Here is a 16,428-nt window from a genome sequence, read left to right as displayed (position 1 = left end):
ATGCGAGAATATAATATTTAGGGATAATAGTCGAAATGATGTCGTAATAAATTTAATTAAAGTTCAAAATCTTTAATTAAAACATTAATAATACATGTCATTCCCATTTAGAATGGAACGGTATTTTTTCGCACTGTTAATATGGTGAGATATTGAATGAGTGTATTACGCATAATAAGATTATGTGGAACCGGGATACATACACAATATAATTTTTTGATAATTTCCGTTAAGTATAGAAATTCTAATCGAGTCTACCGATGGTCAATATAGAATAATCTTAATCATGAGTTATTAACTTACTTCTATTTGTGGATTTATATCTTTTGACTTACTTGGTACGGATTTCGAAATTGCTAAATCTTATTCATTGTATCTTGGAGACATGATAAAGTGGGTACCTAAGAATATTAATATACGAGATATAATCCATTCGTTTTTGAGAAATAAGCAGATAAATAATTATTTTGAGTGTTGATTCGGTACTTGGATTGGTAAAAGCAACGATTTATGAACTTATTTTATGATTCATTGTCCATTAGAGAATCTATGACACTCAAGGATAAATATGTAATTAGAGAGGTTAACGGATTTCACTAGCTATAGTTATGAATTATTTATGGAGAATTTATCTATATGTAATGACTATATCAAATGGACACTTCATAGTTTAGAAGTAAATTATATATATAATTACGAGAGTGCAATTCTAAGTTTATAGTGGAGTAACTTTGGAATTAATAATTAATTAATTAATTAATTAAAGAGTTTTAATTAATTATTAATTTTATTAGAGCTGATAATTATAGGTTCATAAGTTCCCGTATCGTCATTGTAATTCTACAAGACACTAAACACAAATTGGGAATTTTAGAATTATGAAACTTTAAATAAAATACTCAAAATAATTAATTGAGAATTAACTGAATATTAAATAATGGATTAGAACCATGATATTAAAACCATTTTTGATTTACGGGTATTTTTTGTGAGATAAAATACTGTAGCGAATCATGAACCATGATTCGAATCAGATAACGAATTCTCCAACCAAACGGGCTATAAATTATCTAATTAATTTATTTTATAAGTTATCAAATTGGAATTCAAATTAAATTAAGTTTGATTTTAATTAGAATTTGAATTGAGTCAAACTTGGACAACTGGATAAAGGATAAATTTTATTGCCTCCTTATCTATAGTAGGTGCCAACTACATGGAACTTATCCCTGTGGTGGCCGAACTTTATCTACAACATGAGGGATAAACTTGTTTCAAAATTAAATGAGAATTTTATTTGATTTAAATAGGATTTAAAATTAAATATTATCTTTTATTTTCTGAAACCTTTATCTTAAAAGATAAGATAAAAATTTTCTATGACTCAAAGATGTACTCTATAAGTAGGAAGTTGTAGAAAATTAGAGAACACAATTTTTCTCCCTTCCCTTATGTGATAGGCGTGTAACATGTTAGTTAGAGGTTTGTAACATTCTGTCAGACAATGTGTAACATGCTAGTGACATGCATGTAATACGCCGTTGGTTAGCATGTAACCTATTAGAGATAGGCGTGTAACCTGAGAGAAAAAGAGAAGAAAAGTTCTTCTAAATTTCTAGTCACACGTCGTGTGTGTGTTGGTATTTATAGAAGACTTGAGTATTTTAAGTGCTAATCCTATTTTATTTCAGGTATGCCCACACACGCGTTTTCATAGATTTAAGAAATTGATGAGGAAGATTTGGGTATTCCAAACAAGCTTGGAGTGACGAACGTTCGTGGTTAAATAACTCAAATTATCGGCCTAATTGTTCGCTAGGTAAATTTATTCTTAAATTAATTTAATTATTTATTTGTGTATAAATTAATGTATTCTATAAGGTATCTCAAATGTTTAAAAATTTTATTGTTATACACGATCCACTAGATACACGTTTCCGCATAGAAAATTATTTTCAAATCAACAAGCGTCATTTTTTTTTGTCACTTTATGTATTTAATGTTTAATTTGTGGACTCTACTAACACACTATATTATAATTTAAACATAAAATGAAATAGTAAAATTTAAATGTCAAATAGTAAATATAGAAAATAAATAAAGAGAATGACAATAAACACGACGATAGGCATCACATTCGAATATTAAACACGACATAATGTGAGAGTTTGTAATCCAATACCACGAATGCCCTGTAATTTTTTATTATCAAAATTTTAATGAATATTTGAAGTAGAGAAGAGGAAGTCATAAATAGAATAATGTCATAGGTCTCGATTTTTATTTTACTTTTGCATTTTTTTAATTTTTAATCTTTTGTACTTTTAGTTAATCTTCACAGCATATCATGCCAACAAATCTATCAGAATAATAGATGAAAATAGACGAAGGGGGTTATTTGAATCATTTTTTATAAATTAATGGATGCTTTTAAGTTTTGAAAATTTTGGAGGTACTTTAAAAGAGAATCCATATTTTGAAGATATTTATGAAAATAATCATTAACTAATGAGCAAATTTGCTAACATTTTGAAGTTCTAGTAAGCAAACGTCAGATTTCCAACTTTGAGGGAAAAAAAACATTAAAAATTGGAATTTTTATACTTTTATATCATGTATTTTAATTTTATTTAAAATTTATACATTTAATTTTTTAATCTCATCAAATGTACATCTTTAAATTAAGTTTAATACACAAATTTATACCTTATTTCGGTCAACAATTGATTTTAATCTTTAAAATGACTAAACTATTCTTAAAAAAAAGAAAAAAACTAAACTTTCTAATATTACAAAGAATAAAAATTAAAAACACAAAAAAACCAATTTCAATAGTATTTTTCATATTTTTGAGGTCAAACCCTTAAGTTTATTTTTTTTATTAAAGTGTATTTTAGGCATTTTAAAGAATAAAGTCGATGGTTGACTATGAAATTGTATAGATTTGTGTATCAAATTTAATTTGAATGTATATATTTAGGCCTCGTTCACTTCGCTAATTCGAGTTTTTCTACAGTAAAAAGCCCTCACAAACAATCACATCTAACTTTTTTACTACAGTAAAAAGTTCTTACATAAAGTCACATCTCAACTCAAATTCTAAACTCGAATCAACGAAGTGAACGTGGCCTAATGAATTTAAAAACTGAATGTACAGTTTTGAATAAAGAGAAGGGGTACAAATATGTAAGTGTGGCAATTCGGATTGGCAGGGCGTGTTCGTGTCGTATTGTGTATCAAATTTAATTTAAATGTATACATTTAATGAATTTAAAAACTGAATGTACAGTTTTGAATAGAAGGGGTACAAATAATACGCCTTAGAGTGCATGAGTTTAAATTTTTACCATCACTCTTGATTAATATCCATATTTGTCAAAGAACTATATTAATAAAATAAGTATTAATAAAAAATAAATGATAAAACTCTAAACTCATATTTTAAGAATAAGTTCAACAATTTTTATAAATAAATTTAAAATACATGGTGTAAAAAGGTAAATATCCCACTAAAATTTAAAACAATAAAAACCAAAAAATAGAAAAAGAAAAGAATAACAAAACAAAACAAAAAATGTGCCGAAGAAATATAGACGACCAGTAGAATGGGGACAAATGGAGTGGAGTGAGTGGACTGTCAGAAGTCTCTGACACATCTCAAACCAAAGCACACCCCAACAAAGACTCAAAACAGACTAGAAAAAAAGTAACGGACGACACCCAACTAATAAACTTAACGGAACCAGTTCAATCCATTTGTTTGTTTGAATTTGAGATCAATTATTATAATTTCATTTATTTCATCGAATTGAGTTTTTAATTTTAGGTTTTTACAGTAAAAAATTTTTAAAAAATATCATATCTAATTTTTTTTATTATAATAAAAAACTCTCTAAAAATATTACATCTCAACTTGAATTGAAAACTCAAATGTACGAAGTAAAGGATGCCTATATTATGCTTTTTCTACGACGTCATTCTGTTTGACCAATCTTGTTGGAACTTGGAAGGGTGTACTGAGAGATTGCACGCATCTGATTATCACAATTTTTAAATTCAAACTTTCTTTCTCGTATCCCTCGCTCGTACCCAAACTGCCCACCTGCACGCAAGCGCGTGGCAGGCCTAATGCTACGGCCTGTGGAGCCCACGCCTTTTATTTGTTTGTCTATTGTTTGAAACATAAATTTTGAAACATTTCTATAATAATGATTTATAATTTTGTTCGATTAGTAAATTCGTACTCGAATTATGATTCGTTATTTATTATACATAAGTACCCAAACTGCCCACCTGCACGCAAGCGCGTGGCAGGCCTAATGCTACGGCCTGTGGAGCCCACGCCTTTTATTTGTTTGTCTATTTGTTTGAAACATAAATTTTGAAACATTTCTATAATAATGATTTATAATTTTGTTCTATTAGTAGATTCGTACTCGAATTATGATTCGTTATTTATTATACATAAATTAAAATAATTTTAAATTATAATTTTAAATTTATAAATTAAATATCCATTTTAACGTATTTATTTTTCTCTTTTTCAAGGGAAAAAATTCAATATTAATGCCCTTTTAGGCTTTTTTTTTATAAAAAAAAATCCTATGTGAAGGTGAAAGAATTATTAAAATAATCTACATTTGAATCTCCCGCTTTTTTCATTAAATTGAATATTGTCTTATAGTAAATAGTAAACGATTTGAGATAATATATTGTACGTTTTTTAAATTTTTTAAATTTTGTCGTGATTTAATGAAGATCTACACTATTCTCGAGATAATGTTGGTGTTTAATGAAGATCTTGTAGAATTTCATGTTTCATAAATAAAAGGTTATATCACAAATTGTTTGATGAAGAGAAGTTCTATTGAAAAAAAAAACAGAGAGAAGTTTTATTTCACAAATTGTGGTCATTGTGACAAGAAGACATGGGTCAAAGTTCAGTTGAGCAAAATCTTGGAGGCTTTTATAATATATCTTTATTGTGGAAGCATGTCTTTAAAATTCCTCAAAAATTCGTTTTATTTTAAGTAGAAAATACTAATTCGTTCTATTAAACAGATATAAACCCTGCTTTCTTAAATATAACTCTACTCATTAGTTACCAGTTTTCTTTTAAAAAATAAAATAAGTGGAAAAAGGTGAGGACTTTACAAACAAAATTATTGTTTGTATTCATTCATAGGTCTGAAATCTAAATTTCCAAATTATTGAGTGCATCCCAATTTTGTTTGCTTGTTATTTTTTTTGTTTGGTTATTTTTAGCTATTTTCAATAATTTCCTCACTCCTTACATTTTTAATATTTGCCCATGTAAAGCATATCCTCCAAGCTTCTTTTTGGACGCATGGAATCTCTCTCTCTCTTCTCTCATGTGGGACTTGGGACTCCCAAGTTGGGAGCATGAAAGCATCTCTTTTTGTGTCTTCATTTTTTTTTTTTTTTCGGTTTTCTCAAAGAATTGAAAATAAAAATAAAACACTAGCATGTAAGTAATCAGTATCGGACCCAATACTCATTCAAATTAATGGTCCATTGATCTAACGACCAAGATTCCATCTTTCCTATAATTATATATAATATATATCTATATATAGGGTCCGTTTGTTAACTTTTTTAAAATAATTTTATTTTTAATATAAAAGTAAAAATAAGATTGTTTTGAAAATTATTTTAGTATCGATTCCGAAAGTGCGTTTAGTTGATTTTTTAAAAGATTGTTTTAAATATAATAAAAAAATAAAATTGAGTTTGGTTATAATTATTACTTATTATATTATAACGTTATTAATAAGTACTAGATAATGAAAAATAAAAAAAATAATTTTTAATTAATTTTTAATTTCTTTACAAAAATCATTTAGTATTGTTTTTTATTTTCATTTTCGTTTTTAAAATACTAAATTAATACGATTTGTATACCGTTTTCATTTTCGTACTTGATGTGCAAAAATATTTTAAAAAATAATTAAAATCAATTCTAAACACATATATTTCGTTCATTTCATCAATTTAAGTTTAAAATTTGAGTTTTATTACAGTAAATTTTTTTTAAAAATAATTACATTTAACTAAACACATATATTTCATAGAAAATTAAATATTAACTCAAATTAAAAATTTAAATTACTGACTTCGTATTTCTACCGTTTTCAGTTTCACGCTCTTTAGTAAATTATTATATTATTTTCCATCCTACTAACTCTGTCATACACACACACAGAGGACTCAGCACTCAGCAAGGCGAATTCTCTGCAACTCTTCTGTCTCTTCCTCTTCCTCTTCCTCCCCATCTTGTCCACCCCCAAGAGACAAAGAAACCTCCTCTCTGCTTCTTTTCTCTGTAATAACCACCACAACCACATAACAAAAAAAAAAAAAGAGGAGTGAAGAAAAAAATACTCCGTAGTAAAACACATAACCAAAAGCCAGATTTCTGCCGTTTTGAGCCAAAACCGGACATGGGTTTTTCTGCATTCCTCTTCTTCTTTCTCATCTTCATCGGAAACCCAAAATGGGTTTGCGGAAACTCAGAGCTCGTAGCTTTAATGGATATCAAAGCCAGTTTGGACCCAGAAAGTCTCTACCTTTCTTCATGGACCTTTAATGGCGACCCTTGTGATGGTTCCTTCGAAGGCGTGGCATGCAACGGGATGGGACACGTGGCGAACATTTCTCTGCAAGGGAAAGGTCTCTCTGGGAAGCTCTCGCCGGCCATTGCTGAGCTGAAGCACTTGACGGGGCTTTATCTCCACTACAACTCTTTGTATGGGGAGATACCGAGAGAGATTGCTAATTTGACTGATCTCGGTGACTTGTACTTGAATGTCAATAATCTCACTGGTGAGATTCCTCCTGAGATTGGAACCACGGTCAACTTGCAAGGTTAGTACTTTGTAGTTATTTCATACAGTTGATCTTTGATGAAAAGTTTGAGGCTTTGTGCTGTACTTTTTCTTCTCACTTTAGTCCTCTTCCTTTGTGTGTTTTTGCTTAGCTTTTGAGCTTATTGGTAGTTTTTTCATGGTTTTATTCTTATGTTCCATCCAAAGATTTGAATTTTTTTCATCACTTATATGTTTCTCATTTAAATAAATCTAGTTGAACTAGAGAGTTTCTTTTCTTTTTGTTTTGTTTTGTTTTTTTTTTGGAAATCAGCAAATAAAACTATTGATCCACGTAAAGTTTGGATCTTTATCTGAAGATTAGAATGCATTGCAAGTGATTGAAGCTTCTCTCTCTCTCTCTCTCTCTTGCTATAAGCTTTTTTGAACTTTTCTGGGATTACCTTAATGTGGTTGTGGGTATAGTTTCAGAAAAGTTGGATATGGAACTGCATATAGATGGGACAAGTGCTAATATTTAGTTTTGTGCATTTGTTCAATAGTTTTGCAGCTTTGTTATAATCAGCTGATCGGAAGCATACCTACTCAACTGGGGTCTCTAAAGAAACTCACTGTACTTGCTTTGCAATCTAATCAACTAACTGGGGCTATACCGGCAAGTTTGGGAGATTTGGAAATGCTAATGAGAGTAGATTTGAGTTTCAATCACCTCTTTGGTTCGATTCCCACCAAACTAGCTGATACCCCATTGCTAGAAATTCTAGACATTCGAAACAACACTCTCTCTGGCAGTGTACCCCTTGGTAATTAATGCCAGTTTCAGACCCTCCTCTTTAAGATTTTGTGTTTATCTTAATGATGTGGTGCTAATCCTTTTTTTTTTTTCTTTCTTGATGCAGCATTGAAGAAACTTAATGAGGGATTTGCTTATCAAAACAACCTTGGATTGTGCGGAGTTGGGTTTGCATCCTTGAACCCTTGCAACTTTTCGGTTCACGTCGATCCAAGCAGGCCTGAGCCTTATGGATCAGGTGCAAATGGCATTTCGACGAGAAATATCCCGGAGACTGCAAACGTTAACTTGCCTTGCAGGCAAACTGGGTGTGCAAATGCGGCGAAATCCCATCAGGCTTCTGTTGTTGTTGGCACTATTGCAGTAACTATTGCATTGCTGGCGATCGGAATCCTGTCTTTCACACAATATCGCCGTCGGAAGCAGAAGCTTGGGACATCGTTTGATGTCTCCGATGCCCGTCTTAGCACTGACCAGGCTAAGGGGGTCACCAGGAAAAATGGCTCTCCTCTTATTAGCCTCGAGTATGCCAATGGCTGGGACCCTTTGGCTGATGGAAGGAACTTAAGCGCGTTCGCGCAAGAAGTGTTCCACAGCTTTCGGTTCAATCTGGAAGAGATTGAGACCGCCACACACTACTTCTCGGAGGTGAATTTGTTGGGCAAGAGCAACTTCTCCGCCACTTACAAAGGGATACTGAGAGATGGATCTGTTGTTGCCATAAAGGGCATTGGTAAAACATGCTGTAAGTCGGAGGAAGCTGAGTTCTTGAAGGGGTTGAACATTTTGACCTCACTGAGGCATGAAAATCTGGTGAGGCTTAGAGGATTTTGTTGCTCAAGAGGTAGAGGAGAGTGCTATCTCGTCTATGATTTTGTCCCGAACGGGAATCTGTTGCAATATCTCGATGTGAAGGATGGTGATGGCCAAGTCCTTGAATGGTCAACTAGAGTTTCAATTGTCAAGGGCATTGCTAAAGGTCAGTTCTTTAACATTTGAATGCTTTTGAAATGGTTCACACTATTAATGAGATGTGAAAAAATTAAACATCTCGATGTGGATTACAAAAAAAATGGAGAAGTTGTTTCCAGTTCACTTTGATATCTAGTTTTTCGGGTTTAAGTACTTATAGTCGCCTTTGTTCTTGTTTCTCTTGCAGGTGTGGCATATCTACACGCCTACAAGCCAAACAAGCCTGCTCTTGTGCACCAAAACATCTCAGCCGAGAAGGTTCTCATTGACCAGCGGTTCAACCCGCTGCTCTCGGATTCTGGCCTGCACAAGCTTCTCACCAATGATGTCGTCTTCTCGGCGCTCAAGTCCACTGCCGCCATGGGCTACTTGGCCCCAGAGTACACCACCACTGGCCGGTTCACTGACAAAAGTGACGTTTATGCATTCGGGGTGCTTGTTTTCCAAATCCTCTCGGGGAAACGGAGAGTCACAAGCCCAGCCCGTCTTGGCGCTGACTCTGGCAGATTCCACAACTACATTGATCCCAACCTCCACGGCCGGTTCTTCGAATACGAAGCAGCAAAGCTCACAAAGATTGCTTTGCTTTGTACTCATGAATCTCCTCTTGAGAGGCCATCCATGGAATCAGTAGTTCAGGAGTTGAGTAACTTCAGTAGCTGTCTCTGATTCAAAAAGAAAGGAAAGCCTCTTTCTTATCTTTTGGTCATTACCTGATAAATTCTCGTTTGGTAATGGCAAAATATCAAGAGAATTATCACTAACTGCTCACTTGGTAATGGTATAAATCTAGAACCGAATTGCTTTTTTAGTGTTTTGATCAAGTCCTTTTCGTTGGGACTAATTAGCCTTGTTGTGAAAGTTCTACATGCTGGTTTCCATTTGTGGAAATGGATATATATTGTTGGGGGATTTTCTCTTGTAATCACCATGTATTTATTGTGATATTTGGTTTGTAGAAAGGTGAAAATTTTTCCTCCATGAATGAAACTTCTAACCTTTTTAAAGTATTTTTTCCTGTTACTTTCTAATTATTAGAAATTTGCATGATTAAAGGAAGTACAAACATTGGTCCATTGTTTTTAGTAGAAAAACAATGGTTTTTTCGTTTGTACGAATTTTGAATGGAGCTCAGGGTTTTCTTGAAATTATTGGGCGATGTCATTGATGACACACGATAAATGTTACAGAAGATTGTACAGATTGTCTTCTCCTTTGGTGGCAAATGGGGATTCAAATTTTGCTCGCTCGCTTTCCTAAGACCCTTGAATTGTGTGTTGGGCCCAAAAATAAAAAAATATATATTTAAAGCCTGTTTAATTCATTTTTAATTTACGAGATGTGATTTTATATAAAAATTTTTTATTATAGTAAAAAAAATTAAATGTGAATATTTTTTAGAGATTTTTACTGTAATAAAATTTGAATTAATAAAATGAATTAGACATTATTTTTATTTATTTGCTTTCAAAAAAAAATATTATTTTTATTTTAAAGTTAAATTAATATTAAATAATTAGTAAAAAAAAATTATTTTTATTTTTTTCCTTTTTATTATATCAAACAACTTTTAAAAAAAAAAACTTCCCTTCTCTTCTATTTTCTTTTTTTTATGTATTTTTTTTTCATTCTCCTTTTTATCCCTCTTATCAAACGAAGAGTGAAAGAGAGTGAAAGAGACGTCACAAGGCCATGTGCGCTCTCATGTACTGGGCGAATATGAAGGTAAATATGTCATTTTAATTAGGATTTCTTTTAATTTAGAAAGTCAAGGTCGATTGAGAGTGTGATGAAGGTAGAGTGACCATTCTCTCTTCACTTTCTTCCCGAATTGATCTGGGATTTTCAACCACAATCACACATAGGTTGTCTTCAACTTGTTTCACTTGCATATTTCTTTGAACTTAGCATTTTTTCGTACGAATCCAGCTTACTGAAATCTTCTTGAAATCCATGATTTTAAGGTTTGTTTAGTTCGCTGATTTGAGTTTTTAATTCGAATTAAGATATAACTTTATGTGAGAAATTTTTACTGTAGCAAAAAAGTTAGATATGACTGTTTCTGAGAGTTTTTTACTGTAACAAAACTCGAATCGGTAAAATAAACGAGGCCTAAAAACTTGAGTTGTGATTGGGATGCCTATATTTAAACCATATGAGAGAAAAAAATATTGGAAATTTACCATCTATGTTTTTCTTCATATCAGGGGGACGAAAAGCGGCGTTAAAATTTTCAACTATCCTTCACTTGAGCTCACATGGTCTTTTTTCGTCTCCTTTTGTTAGGAAATGAAACAAAGGGACAAAATGGAATGAAATAAATATTTAGAATAATACGGTGAGAATTTTTAAAATTTAAAGTGCAAAGTTAAAATGACTCAAAAAATTATGAGTATTAGTGAGAACAATCCAAAATATAACTAAGCAACCCCATTTAAATTGTTCATCTATGCAATACAAATCCTTTACAAAAAAAAATGTTTGTCAACTCGTTCGCGAGTTTTATAAAAAAAACAAAAAAACAAAACTCGTTCACTATATATATATTTTTTAAATGGCTCACTATCATCGTATAACAAATGATAAGTTTTGTGTCTTTAAAGCAAATGTCTGCATCACATGCAGTAGACAACCCAACCACTAAGAAAAGATTGATTATGAAGCCTCATTTGGAGTCATTATAAACGTACAACAAAAGTTGCATGTATAACAGAAAAGAAAAGAATTAAAAACAAAAAATAAAATGATGCTACCAGACAACAATTAACTTCAAGCAAAGTTGAAAAAGTCTTATTAGATCAATGCTAATAAAATCCCAGCAATATCATGGCATATATTTGTACAAATAATCATAGAAAAACATGAAATAATAATCAACTAATATTTGTCGCCCAACCTCGGCGAAATATAAACGAAAGAGAAGTTTAGAGAAGTTTTGCAATAATAAATGATAGCAAATTCATTGATCCATAACATTTTTCAAATCAACTACTATTGACGTTTTCATTAGTTATTATTTGAAGCAAAGAAGAATTCTTTCCTAGGTGGTTAAAATTATGGGGAAACAAAAAATAAAAATGCTTGTGAAACGAAGTAATAATGTACCACACCAATAAACGAAGAAATAAATGACAATGTCGATTCTCACTCTAATAAAACGGCCGTCGCTTTATCTTGAAAACAAAGTGCCGTTTTCCAGTCGAATATGTCGGCAGTCTCCGATAGCAAAAAAAAAAATTAAAGATGGTGTGTGTGTGTGTGTATATATATATATATATATTATTGGAGAATATTGGAGAAAGTTGGAGAGAGAAATTCATTTCTCATTCATCTTTCTCCAATATTTTTTAATATGGTATTAGAACAGACCCAGTTTTATAATTTTGAGTCTCTTAATATTGACTTATTCGCAGATGTTTGGTATGATCCACGTTGTGCGTGAGGGGACTTATTAGAATCCCACATTGACTGGAGATATTGGCATGATCCACTTAATAAAGTGAGGACAATCCTCTATTAACAAACTAATTTTGTTAAGTTGAATTAGGAACATTTTATTAAGTACGAAGGACATGTCTTATTTTATCAAGTACTACAAACAAATACGTTTTACGAAACTATGGGGTTATTCTTTTGTAACGAAATTCAAAAAAAGTTTGAACTAGAGTTACAATTTTATTCAAGTTCATGTTCTTTTGTAAAATTTGAGTTTGAACTCGAGTTTGGGACTAAACTCGAGTTCAAGTTTTCCCTTCAACTTGAGTTCATAAACTCAAACTCAAGTTATTGAACAATAATTTTTCTATTCTTAAAAGTGCCATAACTTTTTCGTTTTAATTCTGATTGAGATGATTTTTTTCTATGCATTCACAATGAAAAGACGAATAAAACCTCACCCATATACTCTACTAAAATTTTGCATCACCATTGAGTTTTTATTAAAATACTATCTAAATACAAATTTAAGTTTGACCTACCCAAACATATACTCAAAAAGATTCTCAATTCAAATCATAACTCAAATGTGTACATCCAAACAAACTCAAGTTACAATTTCAACTCAAGTTATAACTTAAACTCAACTTAAAATTATCACTCAAATCACTTTAATTCAAAAATGCATATATATATATATATATTATTGGAGAATATGGGAGAAAGTTGGAGAGAGAAGATTCATTTCTCACTCATCTTTCTCCAATATTTTCTATATGGTATTAGAACAGACCCAGTTTTATAATATTGAGTCTCTTAATATTGACTTATTCGCAGATGTTTGGTATGATCCACACTGTGCGTGAGGGGACTTATTAGAATCCCACATTGACTGGAGATATTGGCATGATCCACTTAATAAAGTGAGGACAATCCTCTATTAACAAACTAATTTTGTTAAGTTGAATTAGGAACATTTTATTAAGTACGAAGGACATGTCTTATTTTATCAAGTACTACAAACAAATACGTTTTACGAAACTATGGGGTTATTCTTTTGTAACGAAATTCAAAAAAAGTTTGAACTAGAGTTACAATTTTATTCAAGTTCATGTTCTTTTGTAAAATTTGAGTTTGAACTCGAGTTTGGGACTAAACTCGAGTTCAAGTTTTCCCTTCAACTTGAGTTCATAAACTCAAACTCAAGTTATTGAACAATAATTTTTCTATTCTTAAAAGTGCCATAACTTTTTCGTTTTAATTCTGATTGAGATGATTTTTTTCTATGCATTCACAATGAAAAGACGAATAAAACCTCACCCATATACTCTACTAAAATTTTGCATCACCATTGAGTTTTTATTAAAATACTATCTAAATACAAATTTAAGTTTGACCTACCCAAACATATACTCAAAAAGATTCTCAATTCAAATCATAACTCAAATGTGCACATCCAAACAAACTCAAGTTACAATTTCAACTCAAGTTATAACTTAAACTCAACTTAAGATTATCACTCAAATCACTTTAATTCAAAAATGTAAAAGAACAACCCGTATGTCGTTTTATCTGTCAATTTTTAGATATAGCATATCCTAATGCTAATAAAATAAGTGATTAAATGAATAATGATCTCTAAAGACTCTACTCTCTCTAAATAGTAAAATTAAACAACATTCATACTTCCATAATAAACTGAATAAAATTTCCTCGGAAAACAAAAAAATAAGAAACTATAATTAGCAACGAAAATCGTAAAAATTTACACATAACATCATTGATTCTTCACCTCAAATATCTATAATCTGAAATAACTCAATAAAAAGAATGCTAAACCAGCCTACCATAAATTTATTTTCCCAACTATCTAAGATGCTTTAATACAAATAAGATAAGTTTCCATATCCAGAAAATGGAGGCAAATGCATCAACTTTACAGAATTAATTCAACCACTAAAATATTGAATTTGGAATCATTGCAAACGTGCAGCCGAAGTTCTCAAAATAACAGGAAAAAGAAGAAAACAAAGGCAAAAACAAAACGGGAAAAATGATGCTGCATAACAACTAGAAAAGAAGAAAGTTGAAAGCAAAGAGAAAAATCTTATTAAGATGAAAATTTCAAAATCCCATTATTATAAAGGCTTCTATTTGTATCTATAATCATAGTCAAAACGTAAAATTATTATAAAGGCTTCTATTTGCATCTATAATCATAGTCAAACGTAAAAGTGTGTTCGTGTTTGTGCTTACAATTCAGTGTCAAAGTCTTTGAAATCTATTTTACTTCAAAATTGGTAATAGTTGTTCAAAACGCGGTTTCAACCAAAACATAAAAATAAAAAACACAAAAAAAAAAAAGAAAGTGACGATTTTCCTTTTTCGTTTTCGTTTTCTTTTTTAATCTTTGACGAACGTTTCTAAAGTGTTTTCTAGTTTTACCTGGTCCTTTGGTTGGGTTTCTTCCTCTCACTTTCCTGCTTCATTGGCTAAGCTTCTCGGCGCTGTCATAAACCGTTGAGCCTCATCAGCGAACTACAAGTGTCTGTCTTACCTCCCAAGTCTTTGGTTTACTTGGTAAAACTCTGCGGTCTTGGGTTTTGACTTTGGTTTCACTTGAAACATTTTTTATTTTTTAATGAGAAATTACAGTATTTACGTGGATGAATTTTGATTTTTATCTCTCGTTACTATTTTATTAGTATAGTTATTTGATTAAAAATATTAATAATTAAGAGTAAAAGATAAAAATTATAACTCGTGCACTTTTAAGAGATATTTGTCTCATTTTCCATTTTTAACAAGTGAAACTCTTAGTCATTTTAGTTCTTAGAGCTCTTTTAGTTCCCACGTTCAAATAAATGATTCTGATTTATTAGTAGAAACTTTATGAAAGAATCATTATTGAAAAATTTTTAAATTTAAATTCTTTATAAAAATAAAACACTATAACAAAATCAAAATCATGAATTTAAATACATTTTTCAAACGACTATTATTAATTCTTAAGTAGTGCTGAAATTTTAGACGGGCCGCCTGCGACCACCGAAAAATCCAAAATTTTACGCGATTACTGAGCCCGAACTGTCTAAATTTTTGGGATGCCTGACCCGACCCGAATTTCACCTTGACCGGGCACGGGCAGCCCGTTGCCCGACCGAAAATGCCTGAAAATTTTTAATATTTTTTATATTATATATATATATATATTACAATTTGAAATTTGAAATGAATACACGAACTATAAAAAAAAAATTATTTATTTATTGATTTTTAAATTTGTAATTCATGATTGTCTCGTTAAAAACATTACCAAGAAAAACCCAATTGGGATAAAAACTTAGTAAGGAAAAAAGAATGCAATCATTGTGGGACGAATTACAAATTTGACGAACTTACAAAGTCTATACAAGATTACAATAACACTGTATAAATTACAAAGTAAATAAATATTTACAAATTACAATAATAAAGTTTAATTTGAAGCAGAAGGATCGTCTTGAAAATTAAAAGTTAATCTATTAAATTCATCGATCCATTCTTAGCTTGCCGGTGAGATTATATCGTGTAAGCGTTGGTTGAAACAATCTCAATCCTTGATGCACACCAAAGCTTCAACAATATCTTGTTGCAATGCGTTTCTCCGTTCTTTAAGTATTCGGTCGGTTGTACTGAATGCTTGTTCGGCTGCAACAGTGGAGACTGGGATCGAAAAAATATCCATTGCCAGTCGTGTTAGGATCGTCCAAGTTAATGCTCGTGCCCTCCACCACTGAACCAAATCAAACATTTCACTATTGTCTACAACTATGCCCTCACTCAGGTACGCCATTAACTCGTTGAAGCCGCCGCTGTTGCCACCATCTCTTGATGAAGATCCACTCCCAGATTCTTCTTGACCTTAAGTCGTCGCCGTCATCTTCTTCTTCTTCGTAGACAACCCGAAAATATTCAAGAATGAATACGGATTGTTGTCTCGTTGTTGCGGTTCTTCTATACGATGTGTGTTTCTAAACCTACTTTCATAAGAGCTATAGAGAGAAATAATATTTTTTCCTTTATAATAGGAAATTGGTCAGTAGTGTCGATAGCTAAAAAGTCACCTAAGTTATCTAATCCACTTTCTAAACCATCTAATTTTAATCTAGGATCGAAAATAACACCGAAACCATACAACATTGGTAATTTAGACCAATATTTTTTAAACTTCTTTTCCATAGAGGCAATAGGAACTCCTAAAATCTCGTGTGTCCTAAATTTACTAAATAAAATAGACATTCTTAAAAGTTCTCCTAACGCTAATGGTGACGTTGGGTAATAAGTTCCACTGAGCGTTAAAGTAACTTCGTGAAATCTACCTAAAAAGTTAAACAAGAGTTC

At 31.3% G+C, this 16,428-nt stretch overlaps 1 protein-coding gene across 1 annotated transcript; it reads left to right on the top strand.

Annotated features, from left to right (window-relative positions):
- Positions 1-6,193: 6,193 nt before the first annotated feature.
- Positions 6,194-9,602, top strand: LOC21387859 (LRR receptor-like serine/threonine-protein kinase GSO1). The gene is made up of 4 exons (XM_010103433.2): positions 6,194-6,885; positions 7,388-7,648; positions 7,745-8,617; positions 8,798-9,602. The coding sequence occupies exons 1-4, from the start codon at positions 6,462-6,464 to the stop codon at positions 9,277-9,279; spliced, it is 2,040 nt and encodes a 679-aa protein (XP_010101735.1). The 5' UTR covers positions 6,194-6,461; the 3' UTR covers positions 9,280-9,602.
- Positions 9,603-16,428: the final 6,826 nt, after the last annotated feature.

The sequence above is a fragment of the Morus notabilis genome, unplaced genomic scaffold (genome assembly GCF_000414095.1).
Source record: "Morus notabilis unplaced genomic scaffold, ASM41409v2 Scaffold2701, whole genome shotgun sequence".
NCBI classification, from domain to species: Eukaryota; Viridiplantae; Streptophyta; class Magnoliopsida; order Rosales; family Moraceae; genus Morus; species Morus notabilis.
This window is presented reverse-complemented; position numbering and strand designations above follow the sequence as displayed.

Coding starts and splice junctions, on each gene's coding strand:
- LOC21387859 (XM_010103433.2), top strand. CDS start 6,462: ATGGGTTTTTCTGCATTCCTCTTCTTCTTTCTCATCTTCATCGGAAAC. Junction 7,649..7,744: donor CTCTGGCAGTGTACCCCTTG/GTAATTAATGCC, acceptor TTCTTGATGCAG/CATTGAAGAAACTTAATGAG. Junction 8,618..8,797: donor TGTCAAGGGCATTGCTAAAG/GTCAGTTCTTTA, acceptor TTTCTCTTGCAG/GTGTGGCATATCTACACGCC.